Consider the following 13346-nt stretch of genomic DNA (forward strand, 5'->3'; position numbering starts at 1 on the left):
TTAAGAGATTATTGCTCTGGAACAACGATTAGGTCAGAGGAGCGACACTCACATGAATGGGTGGAATGCTGGGTTCCTAAAACCCAGTAAGACAGTGGGGTGTGCAGCTGGTTCATCTGTCAGTCATCCCTTGACACCTGGATCATTCCCAATACATTCTGACAAGGAATCCACATGTACATGGCCTGGAATTGCAGCTATTATGGCATTACCACTGCGATAAGGTTACTTCCAATTCGTCATGAATGGTGGATGTTTTGTTTATACAATGTTAATGATCCTTGTGAAATGTACGTGTATTTAAGAGTTTATCTTTGTGGGGAGCTGTGGCGTAGTTATTTCACTGCATTTTGAACTCAACAATTAGTTTGATTATTGCCGACAGCAAACATGATTGATAAATGAAAGCTGAACTTATTGTGGGCCTCTGCTATGTTGATTGATCTTAAATGAATTACATGGTGAAGTGAGGAAGCATTAATACTGAGCAGATGAAGGTGGCCAGGCATGGTTCTGGACACACCACCACCACCTTTATACCATGCGGGTGTGTGACAGTGTCAAGTTTGTATTTTCAGTAAAGCATATTAACAATTGAACATGGAGGTTAAATCAAAACAATAGTTTATTTTAGTTTTCCTCTGGAACTTTTTATAAGAATGGAAACAGTAAGGAAAGCATCTCAACACATGCAGCTGAAGTTAGATCTGTTCATCCGAGCATTCAAGCAAATCAGAGCCTGGCTTCACTTGTAAGTTTTGATCTTGATTTGAAGCTTTCGTGACTGCAGGAATCCATACTCTTTGGTTCTTTTGGTAAAGTCAAGTAGGTATAAAATAAAATAAATCACGACGTTTCCATTACAACACAAGCGGTCGTCCTCAGGCAGAAAAAATATAATCCAGCAGTGCTTTATTTAATTTTATACCTTCGTGACTTTACCGAAAAAACCAAAGAGTATCTAAGTTTTCATTGAACATTAATGTATGCATTTCTGCATAATACAAATAGTATATTCAACACACTTTGCTATGTTGGCTGAATTTTACTGAAATAAATATTCCTTTCATACCTAAACAGCCGAAAGTGTGTGCTTGGAGTTTTGGTTAAACATTAATTTTGAAGATACTAGGGAATCCATTCATATTTTTGACCATTTGCCCTCTCATTGTGTGGCTTAACAGCCCGTGTGCTGAATTGGGGAATCTTTTTCACTATATCTTGAATATATGAATAAGTATAGACGTGTAAGTCATGTGTGACTGCGTATATATTAATTCTTCTGTGCCTCGATACTGACGTAGATGGTGTGGATATGTTTTTCTGTCTGCAGCTGATGCTTCCGCTGACGCTTTCTCTGCAGAATTGGTCTGATGGAGCAAAGGCACTCAGCGCAGCTCGGTACAAAAATGAAACAATGCGACCATTATGCAAACAGCACGGATCGTACTGGAAATTTGACACAGCACCAGAGAACGCAAACAGGAGAGAAACCCTTCAAGTGCACTGTATGTGAGAAGGCATTTGCATGGTCATCATATCTTAAAAAACACCAGAGAACGCACACAGGAGAGAAACCTTTCAAGTGCACTGTGTGTGAGAAGGCATTTGCACAGTCATCAGATCTTCAGAACCACCAGAGAACACACACGGGAGAGAAACCCTTCAGGTGCCCTCTGTGCGGGAAGGCATTTGCACAGTCATCAGATCTTCAGAGCCACCAGAGAACACACACGGGAGAGAAACCCTTCAAGTGCAGTGTGTGTGAAAAGGCATTTGCACAGTCATCAAATCTTAAAAAACACCAGAGAACACACATGGGAGAGACACCCTTCAAGTGCAGTGTGTGTGAAAAGGCATTTGCACAGTCAGCAAATCTTAAAAAACACCAGAGAACACACACAGGAGAGAAACCTTTCAAGTGCACTGTGTGTGAGAAGGCATTTGCACAGTCATCACATCTTAAAAAACACCAGAGAACGCACACAGGAGACAAACCCTTCAAGTGCAGTGTGTGTGGGAAGGCATTTTCAAGTGCATTTTATCTTAAAATACACCAGAGAACACACACAGGAGAGAAACCTTTCAAGTGTACTGTGTGCGGGAAGGCCTTTGCACGGTCATCACTTCTTCAAAAGCACCAGAGAAAACATACAGGAGAGAAACCCTTCAAGTGCACTGTGTGTGGGAAGGCATTTGCACAGTCACCATATCTTCATAGACACCAGAGAACACACAGGCATCAGAAGATCCCCAAGGAGTGTAGTCTGAAATCGACTTGTGGAAGTCAAAGTGCTGTAATGAGCTTATCCCTCCTGAAAAAAGAGCCAGAAGTAAATTCCAGCTTGGACACTACGAAATGTATCAAAGTGAAATGTGAAGAGGTGAAAGTGAAATTTGAAGAGGCGACAGTGAAGAGCAAAGAAGTGAAGGTAAAATGTGAAGATGAAGATTCAACTACAAAATCGAACCTTCACATCAGTGGAGGAAACGTGAAGCAGGAGGACAATTCTGACTATGAGGCAGAGCGAGGCAACTCCCAGAAGTTTGTTGAAGTGGAGGTGTGGGTGGACTTCTTAAACAATACAAAGTCAAATAGAGACCCGGTAGATGTGTAGGCTTGAGATGGTGAAGCTCCATTATTAAAGGCCTGTGACACAGGTCTTGTATCTATACCCTTTTTTAATTAATATTAAGAATAATTCTGCCAATACTATATTTCTTTTTAACAGCCACCGGTGGCAACTTGGGAGCAAACAAAGACGAGCGAAAAACCCGTTTCCCAAATCCACAGCAGATGCGTGCACACCTCGCTTCAAAGGCCAGAATGCATGAAAGAGACAGCCATCAAATGTCATAAAACCTCCCCGACTTTCACACGAGAGGAAAAGGGGGGGGGGGTCGCAAGAGGGTGTTAGAATAACACCAACACTTCCAAAAGCCCCCCTCACAATACAAGAACAGGCGCCACGAGCAATATATAATTATATTCTTGACGGCTAAAAAAAATATAGAATTAGGCCGTAAGGTGAACAAGGAAAAAGTGGCTAGAAAATGATTTTCGTTCCCACACCTGGCAACTACTTTTTAAATGAATTTTTTCATAGACAAAACCATTTTCGACTTTATGTTAAAAGTTCTCCACAAAATACCCTGCAGTTTTTTTTCAAAATCCATAAATGTATATAATTGTGAATTGGAAAAAACTAAAATCTTATGCTGCTGGTTTTGTTTGTAACTTTATATACATTTTAGCAACACCAAATATCTCTCAAACTGACACTTATACATGTACCTAAACACTTGAGACAGGTTTTGGTGCATTATATACTTATGTGTGAATGTAGACCATGAAATATGGCAAATTTGTAGAAAATATGCTTCAACTTCACAGATTGGCACTAAGCAAAATTAAACAAACATTTTAAATTTAGCAAAACTGTGATGTTTTGTACATCAAAATTTTCAGTAGGTACTGTGTAATCACATAAAGATACAAATATAAGCACACTTTGGCCCAAGTTGGCTGAAATGACTCGAAATGCTACACTGCCCCCTTGTTTTGGAATGCTGCCAAAAAAAATTACAATTCTACCACAGATTCTTTACAGCTCAAAATCACATTAAATTATAACACAGCGCATATTTACTCATCGGTATCATCCCTATCACTATCAGAGCCATCATCCCATGTAGGTCTTCTGTTTCCTGTGAAACATTTGCACAATTTTGGCACCGACATAAATCAGTACAAGACAGTCTTGCAGACATACAGGAACATCTTCCAGTCTCACATTTGCTATGCTTGCAACTGCAGTGGACTGCCTGCAACACACTTTCAGGGGCAGGATTTCTAGTCATCCAGGTAACTGTTAACTCACCATCCTCGAGGTGCCATCCATTGCCGACGGGTGAAGGGGCACACATTATACCTTTCAGAGAATGTCTCATTATGGCTGCTTGGTAGTTTGCCCTTTTGCAGTGTTGGTACAGGGCGTCACTTGTAAGGGGCATGGATAGTTCTGGAAAAGCTGACCATGCCATACAGAATGCTTTGTATCTTGTATCGTTCACATTTTCGGCAGATGACTGGCCATACAGGTGGCACACATATGTGCAAAGTAGCTCAAAGGTAGACTGGTCTAGGTTAAAACTGCTACCCAGATTTGTAAAAGCAGTCATATATTCCTCTTTCTCACAAGCAACAGAAAATGCCTTTCTTTTGCCTTTGCCATAAAAGGCACTTGTAAAGTCACAACCTGAGAAGGTATGGATCCCATTAAGTGCCAAACAGACACTTGTGCCAAGAGCTGACGACACCTTAGCTAAGTCAATGAGCCTTGTTTTGTTGCCAACCCCCGTGAAAAAATACAACCTACATGGTAAATCTGGCTGCAGACTTAAAGCAATCACTGCCACATCAGTATCAGGGATCTTTATGACTACAGTTTGATGTTCCTGTGCAGCATGTTGTGCATGTAAAAACACCCTGGTGTCACATTCCTCATGATCACATGTCAGATCTTCAACAGCACTGAGAGTATGTAAATCCTCCATTACAGTCACGCAGTGACACAGGTCTCCATGTGCTATGTACAAGCTTAAGTCCTTTCCCACAGTGGTAAGATCAGCCTCTCGCCACACAACATAGAGGAATTCTGCCAGTGCTTCTTTGTTTGTTCCATCTGATATACACTTTTTCCATTGTGTTGATGTCTTATGATCCTGTCCATAAATTTTCACCAGTTGTGTACCACCACCAGCTCTACGTGACCGTTCTAGGTTTTTAATACTCATTTTTGGATACTGGTCAATCACAAAGTCTATCCGTGTACAGTTTGTTTCAGAGAAAGTTTGACTATGTACTGCAGTATGGTCTCTGCCAGCTCTCCAAAGGTACTTGGTATTGACCGAATGGCTTGAATGACTGCCATGCCATCAAAGAAAATAGCTCTACTGATCACTCCATTGATGGATCCTGGGGCAACAACTTTGGACTCGATGAGTATGTCTTGCAGTCCTGCATCTCCAAACCTTTTTCCTAGAATGCTCAGGTAGGACATGCATGTGTGAAATTCACCTAGTCTAATCACTTTACGCTGAGTAAAGTCATCATCTTTCCAGCAGATTTGCTGAGCTTTGGCATATATAGCTTTGTCAAAAACTAACACTATATGGTCCAGTTCTAGCTGATTATGAATTTGGACACTTCGCTTCAGAATTGTGTTTACTGTTGACATCTCTGTCGGTGAAGCCTCAATGACTGGAAGATAATACAGTGCTGACTTTTGCAGAGTGCCATTACCTTGAAGTAATGTATGTAAACCTGTCCAGCTTGGTATTGTGCATCTTTCAGCATCTATGGACTTTACAAAAACATATGCCAGTTCAGTTTGTACAGCAGACACCGTGTTCAATTTGTATGTGTCCGCCTGTAATGGAACACTTTCCTGATGAAACAAGTTATGTGGTCCTTGTCTATTAGACTGATGGTACTGTTCGGCAGGGATGCTAGGGGGTACTTTCAATGAGGTTTTTCCCTTCTGTAGTGGTTGTCTGTTTGTTGTTGACACAGGTTCAACTACAGAACTTTTCAGCATAATCCCATTTGTGTGGTGGGTAGTTCTACGACCTGACTGTCTCCTCCCCAAAGTCAATATTGTCCCACACAAGTACTGTAGGAACCTTCTTTGAGAATCCCTTTGGTATTTTGTCTCTGCCCTCTATTAGTTGAAGTTGGGCAAGGCTAGTGTCTAGACTGACAACTGTGTCCCATGCTGCACAATGTCCTAGTCTATTTAGAAGTGACACAATTTGTGATGAACCTGTTAAATGGCGAACCGTTAGACCAAGACACAATGATTTAGGGGTCTGCCCCCAACCCTTAGATGCAAGATACACAATGTCTTGACAGATACATATCACTTTTAGGTTCAAATCATCTGGAATATCAACATAATGGGCCAGTGTTGGTTCCTCAGTTGCACCAATAATCCAGGAAATCGGATTGTACAGTTCAATTGGAACGACAGATTTTGCCTCGCTCACATTTAGATCATCTGATGTGGGTGGCCACGGGCATTTCATACCGGGAGAGTCACACAGAAGCATATTTAATATTAATGCCGCACTGTAAAGTGTCCTCGTGTCCTCTGAAATATTGTTGGAGGCCATTGAACTTGGTCTTTGTGGACCAGCTTTTGCACTAGCCCTGTTTTCACAGTCACTTTCGCTAGTTACCTCAGTTGACTGTTGTTTCTGTACCTGATGGATGAGGTAGCCTGTCTATCAGCTTATCTGCAGACAATGTCTCAACGAAAACCATCTCACTTATGTTGCGCTTCTTGGGGTAGTGAAACACCAGCTGGGGGAAATTACGGGCCAACCTCCTACTTTTGAAATGTGAAAATGTGAGGGAATTATTAATTAATATTTATTAATATAAAATATTGCTAACTCACTGTTCTTCTGAGGTCACAGTAACTGATGCACTAGACTTTGTCAAGAACCTGGTGTACTGTCTATAACAGGCCTTGTGGTATCGCACCTCCAGAGACAGTCTTTCTCTCGAATATGCACAAGAATGCTAGTGTCTTCCTTCATCTCAGCAGCTTTCAGCAAATTGCCTGTAAATAAATAAATACTAATTAAACTAATAAAAAACTGTGTTAAGAGTTAAACAATAATGAGTGTTCTGGCTGTAGCTGTATGCAAAACAATGCAAATCTGTCTCTGACTAAAATAAACATTACATAAATTATGTAATTGTAATTGAAAGTTAGCCATGGTACCCAGCATAAGGGAATACAAGTTCAAACGTGTGTGTTTGTGTGTGTTTTGTTTTTACCTACGTGCTGACGTTTCTGCCTGTGAAAGATGGTCCTTCTGGCGTTTGCCTCCCACAGTAATGTACTTGTCCGTTTTCTTACAAATTATGCACAAGGCAGAAAGCACAGGACCAGCACAAGCTACTGGCAGGCCGGTCCTGGACCTAAGTTTTTTTGCGGGACAATCAACTGCAGCGATACTAACGTTACTACCCGATGGCACAGACTGGCCTTGATCTTGAGCTTCAGGACGCTGTGGCCCGTTTCTCGGCCGCATCCAAGCGCTTTTTAAATCCTTTATATTAAGTTCGCTTGCTTGCGTGCGTGCTTGCTTGCTTTCTTAGGACCGTGCAAATCTTTCGGTCGTTTTTTAACCCACTTCCCGTGATCCAATCAAGCTGACATTTTCCACACAGACTCGTTGTGCCAGACAATTATTGTTCGTGAAAAAAAAATTCCCAAAATTTTACACTTTTTAGGCAAAAAAATGTATTTTACATATATTCAAATAGAACTCATTCATGGCTTTGGCTGAACGTCAGAGTGTAAGAGCCCAGAGCGTAACCTCTCCACAGGCCGTGGTGGAGTAGCGCAGTTGGAGCGCCCTCGCTTCCCATGCCAAAGGTCGCGGGATCGATCCCCGCGTCCTCCACAGGCGAATATATTTTTAAATCCTTTATATTAAGCTTGCTTGCTTGCTTAGGACCGTGCAAATCTTTCGCTCGTTTTTAACCCACTTCCCTTGATCCAATCGAGCTGACATTTTCCACACAGACTCGTTGTGTGTGACAATTAATTTTCGTGAAAAAAAAAATCCCAAATTTTACACTGTTTAGGGAAAACAAATTAAATATTTAATTACCAATTGCTTAATGGTGGCAGACAATCATCTGACCCATAGGTGGCAGCCATCTCAAGCCAGAGGACGAGAGGACTCTAGCCGCCACGCATATAAAGGATTTATAGTGAAAACTTTGTTTTTACGGGTTTACTTGTCAATGAAACGCCTGTAGCAAGTGGAGTGAAACCCAGCGTCTTCAGGAACATTGTCAAACTCGATTTCTAGACAATGTTTGTATGTTTCTGCTATTCTCCGATTCTCACCTTGCAAAAAAAGCCACCGTTTGACGCAGTTTCTGAATGTATCTCACCGTGTGCGTGTAAAATCCTTTGCTTCTTTCTTTATGGACGTATGTAGCATTGTTTAAAATACTATTTACAGACTTTTGAAGGAGGTCTGGCCGTAATTTTCTCCTCTTCACTACTCGATATTGACAACAAGGGCGCAGACATCTTGGACTAATGTTTACCTCTCGTCCCAAAAAAGCGGCCACCTTATTGGTCTAGCGGGAAGCACGTGACGCAAAGCCTCATCACTGACGATCAAAATATGATTACGCGAGGAAAGAAATATTGCCGACTTTAAACAGTAATAAAAAATAAACTGCAGGATTAGACATGGAGAACTTTTATTTTCACGGCCAAAAGCAATAGATCTTTTTATTAGAATGAAAAGAATGTAGTGGCCCATATATGGGAACGGGATTAAGCGTAAAATGTCTTCACCTTACGGCCTAAATTGTCAACAAGAAGCAAACAAGACGGGTTTTAAACGAAGTTACCAACTTAACCATTAAGATTAAGCAAACATTATCGATCCTCGCTCCAATTGGAAACCAGACTACAGTCTGCACCAGGGTCGTGAATCCTCATTTGTTAATTTAATACTGACATTATTTACCTTTAATAATTTCTACGCGGCATGACCGAAGCATCAAAGAATAATTATGGCAGTCAAGGTCGCTCCTAAGCAACAAAAAAAACATTCCCTAGCCCCGGGATATCAGATAAAATAATAACAGGCTAAGTCAAATAATAAGTACGAAATTAGAGTGGATCTCCTAGGAGAGTTAAGGGCAGAGAAGTCTATCATAATTAACCAACATGCAACACTCCAGGGTAAGCGAGCAGCTCACAGCCGTCTTTGTCTCCCCGCAGCACGGACAGCAAGATTTGCACACGCGAGCAAATAACATTTCCCCATAGGGAGATCAAACCAGATGGAAATACCGTGAACACGGCTACGGCATACCTTGAGTCGCTTGCAATCAAAGCAGCAAAGTGAGTCTCATGTTTTACTTCCAAACCAAACGAACAACTTACAAGGGATGAACGCCCAGAGCGAGGGAAGGGATTATAGAGCTCGCTTAACGCGTAGGCTTTCGCGACCAATATTTATAATCAAAACCCAAAACGTGGATTATAATTTTGCAACCTCGGTGGGAACGCGAGTCGTCGGTCTGGTTTGGTTTGTGTGGCGCCGGTTCGCGAAAACATGGCCTGCTGCTGATGCAGACTGTTTCTACAGTGCATCAGCAGCAGGCCATGCTTTCCCACCTGATGACGGACGCTTGTGTTGCGCCCGAAACGTGATTTATCTTATTTTATACCTAAGTGACTTTACCGACGGAGACTTGTGTCGCCTCCGAAACGTCGTGATTTATAATTTTATTTCTATAATTTATTTTTACCTACGTGACTTTACCGAAAAAACCTAAGAGTATTTACCGAAAGAACCAAAGAATATACACACAATAATGTTAACGTTGTTGTTGAGCTCACGCACCCAAGGGGTCTCTGCTCAAGAGAGGGAGTAATGGAAAAGGAATCTAAATTAACTTAAACTCAAACCCCGCGCTCTCTCGCTCCGCATTACCTCATCGGTGGAGACGCCTGGAGGAGGTGTACCCCTCTAGTGACGTCATGTCACCAAAGTATTCCCCCTCCCCAATCGCTGCTCCACAGCGCTTTGATTGTGACGTCACATCCGGTTGGTCTGCTGATTCTGTTCCAATAAAAATCTTTATTTGGGCAAAGCTACGCACAGTCACTGGCTACAATTAACATAATTAATGCATAAATACTGTCTCGTTCATTGCGACTGGTTCAGCATCCGCGCCCCATCACCCGACATAGGCCTGATTCATTAACATAATTTATTCAGTTACACTGCCGCTCGTTGGGGGAGGGGATTGTGTGTTGAACCCCGCAAGTGACGTCATGTCACCTCCTGCGGCCGCGTGACGTCACGAGATACCAGGAAGCTGCCGCTCCGCGCGCGCTCACTGAGATCCGAGGTGAGAAGTTCACATCGTCGTTGTTGTTGTTGTGGTGGTTGTTGTTGTTGTTTACCCAGGTAGAGCCTCGCTCCTCTCTCTCTCGTAGGGATATCAATTGAGTAGCAATGAGTATGGAATCGATGTCCAGGTTGGAACATTACAACGCGGGGCCTTGCCTCCTGCCCTTGCCTGATTGCATTTGCTTTAATGCTCTCCTTAAGTTTAATTTGTCTTCATCTGGCTCACTACTTTGAAACTTTGTTTCTTTTAAATATTTATACAGTTTTTTATCTTACCAGGCCAAGCCCACTTGAACTATACCGATCTTTTTCAGAGGCGACCTGCCCACAGCAAAGTGGCTTATCAACGTGTGGAAATGTATATCGGTCAAATACTCTAAACGCGTGGTGATGTTGACTCTTAATGTGGAGGAAAAACCCCTGAGGATCCGGAGGAAAATCCACGCGACCACGGGGAGAGAGAGACAGAGACAGGCAAACTTCAAATATACATCCATAATACAGGTTTGTTTGGGTTAGATCGCGTAAATCACTCGATTCAAGAGCCGAATGGCTCACAGGGCTTTACCACATAAATGGAACTCAAAAGAAATAAATAAAACATGTGTCAAACACAAGGCCCGCGGGCCGAATCCGGCCCGCCAGGCCATTTTATGTAGCCCTCGCAGAGGTGCTGGCTGGGGAGATCCCTGCACCAGCTCTCTCTATACTTACAAGTAAGCAGGCGCGCCGCTCGCGCTACCTGCAGTTAGGAGCATCGGGGGTCACGTCTACACTGTCACTGTTTGAAAAATAAACAGTGAAGTCCCGCCGCTCCTCTCTCCAGAGCCGGCCCCTAGAATGTGTTTTTTTTTACCGCGCTAAGTCCCGGCACTCAAAGTGAAACCGTCGCGGGACACAGATGAAAATTTTGCTGATTTGTGTGGGTCGTTCCTTCGCCATATTCAAATAGAAAAAGTTTGGATTCATCTGCTACCAAAATAGTGGTATGTTTAAGGAGTTGTATTGTCTGTCAATATTCTGTCAATATTGTGTATATCTCTGAGTGAGTGTGTCTTTGAGTGTGTGTCAGTGAGTGTGTGTCTGTGTGGGGAGCGGTAGTGTAGCGGTTAGCGCGCTGCGCTATGAACCTGGCGACCCGGGTTCGATTCCCGCTCACGGCCAACACCCAGTGACGATTATCTGAACCGGTCCCGGGCCTCCCCTAGGTCGACTCAGCCTCAAATGAGTACCTGGTGCGGTGTGTAAACATCGCCACTAGGGAGACAAAGGCGGTCGGGCGTGGTGCTGGCCACCCCCTCGTGTACCGTTCCGGCCTTCATAGGTGCTCGCTAACAGCACTTGCCCCTACAGTCTGTTAAGGTTATACGGGGGGATCTTTGTGTGTCTGTGAGTGACTGTGTGTGTATGAGTGTGTGTGTCTGTGAGTGACTGTATGAGTGTGTATCTGTGAGATAGTGTGTGTCTTCACTCCATCAAAAAAGTAACCTGCAGCGCCACACCTATTACCATCATTAGGAGAAAAAACGGTGATCCAATCTCTGACCCCCAGGAACAGGTTTGCAGATTTGCTGAACATTTCTGTGAGGTCCTGGGGGAGGGGAAATCCTTCAGCCAGAAAAACAAAGTGGGGATGACCCTGCTGAGGCTGCGGTGCCTCAAATATTGGAAGAAGAAGTCACCTCCTGTGAGTGGCTGGCAGAGGTGCCATCTGTTGAGAAAGGACTGAAGGCGATCCAGAGTCTGAGACCAGGAAAGGCACCAGGCAGAGATGATCTCCCAAGCAAAATGCGGAGGGAGGGTGGCTTTTGTGCACAGACTGCCCTACATGACATCATAACAACAGTCTGGACCACTGGATGGGTTCCGCAGGATTGGAACGATGCCCTGGTGGTCCTCTTTAAGAAGGGGGACTGCTCAGACTGTAACAACTACAGGGGCATCTCACTCCTCAGTGTGCTGGGAAAGGTCCTGGCAAGGATTATTCAACATCGCCTTGCTAGGCACGCTGATGAGAGGCTTGCGGAGCTCCAATGCGGTTTCAGAAAAGGGTGGTCTTGCACAGATGCCATATTTTCTGTCCATCTGTTAAAGCAGAGGTGTAGGGAATTCCAACAAGACCTACAACTCTGCTTTATTGACCTGGTCAAGGCCTATGATACCCAGGTAAAACTATGTAGCCGGGAGAGCCATTCCCTGTACACCTTGGGGTGCGACAGGGATGTTCTCTGGCTCCCACATTATTTAACATATTTTGACCATGTAGTTTGTGAAGCCTTCAATACCTGTACTGGGGACATTTTCATTTGGTACAGATATACTGGGAGGCTGATCGATGCCCGGGTGCGGTCAAAGGATGGCTCCCTATTGGTCAACCACGTTATGTATGCCGATGATTTTGTAATTTCTGCTCGTTCAGAGAAGGAGTTAGAGACGCTTCTGCTGAAACTGGAGGGTGCCATTAAGAGGTGTGGCCTTACCATCAGCCCCACCAAAACTAAGCACCTGTCTGGGTATTTTGTACCATCGGACACTCCACCCCCACAACTCCCAATCGGTGATGGGGCAGTTGTGGAGAGAGTCGAGAGTTTCCCATACCTGGGCAGTGTGCTCATGACCGGCTCCGGTTTGGCAGCGGAGGTCTCACTCCGAATCAGTCGAGCGGCAATATCTTTTCATCAGTTGCATAACGCTGTGTGGAAGCTGCCTGGTCTGTCGCTCTGCACGAAGCTTCAGGTCTTCTCGGCCACAGTCATTCCCTCCCTTCTCTACGCTTGCGAAATGTGGACCCCCCTAATAGAGCATCTTCGCTGGTTAGAAACATTTAGTCTGGCCTGCCTACGATCCATCCTGGGTTTAACCAGGCTGGATTGTGTGAGGAGCTCACAAATCCTTGAAAGATCTGGGCAAAGTCCCATCGGTGAGCTCCTCCGGCAGGCAAGGCTGCGTTGGCTGGGTCATGTAGCTCGCATGCCCAGCCAACGCATGCCTAAACAGCTTTTGTTCGGCCGGATCAAGGAGGCTAAACGGGCGCAGCACGGGCTGGAGAAGAGATGGAGTGATGTGGTACAGGAGGACGTGGAGCAGAGTGGACTTGCCGATGACTGGTACCAGCGGTGTCAAGATCGGCCTCAGTGGAGGAGGCTCGTGAAGGACGCTACTGGGCACTTGGAGGCAGTCGCCCTCCAACAACAACGGAGGGCGGAGGAGCGACGCTCAACAACGAGCGGAGCGCCGGGTGGCTAAAGCACAGCAAGTTGGCATAGTAGGGGGCACAGGTGGTGGATCAGCTAGTCATCTCGGTCATCTCAGTCAGTCGACCCGTGGCACCTGGGTCTGCCCCGTGACCTCCTGCCAGCGGGCGTTCGACACTTCACGTG

At 44.4% G+C, this 13346-nt stretch overlaps 1 protein-coding gene across 10 annotated transcripts in view; it reads left to right on the top strand.

Moving 5' to 3' along the window:
- Positions 1-13346, top strand: part of LOC144738164 (uncharacterized) — a 42089-nt gene that overhangs the window by 5479 nt on the left and 23264 nt on the right. For 3 of the 10 annotated variants that reach the window (XR_013589155.1, XR_013589151.1, XR_013589156.1), the window contains exon 1: positions 9971-10470. The exons of 2 other annotated variants lie outside the window; for them this stretch is intronic. Coding sequence is in view for 4 of the 8 variants with exons in the window: in XM_078621142.1 (XP_078477268.1) it covers positions 1374-2618 (1245 nt within the window). In the remaining 4 variants the exon portion in view is untranslated. 5 more of the 10 variants (XM_078621142.1, XM_078621143.1, XM_078621144.1 and 2 more) reach the window with 3 other exon arrangements.

This window comes from Lampetra planeri, chromosome 78 (genome assembly GCF_965212315.1).
Source record: "Lampetra planeri chromosome 78, kcLamPlan1.2.h2, whole genome shotgun sequence".
Lineage (NCBI taxonomy): Eukaryota > Metazoa > Chordata > Hyperoartia > Petromyzontiformes > Petromyzontidae > Lampetra > Lampetra planeri.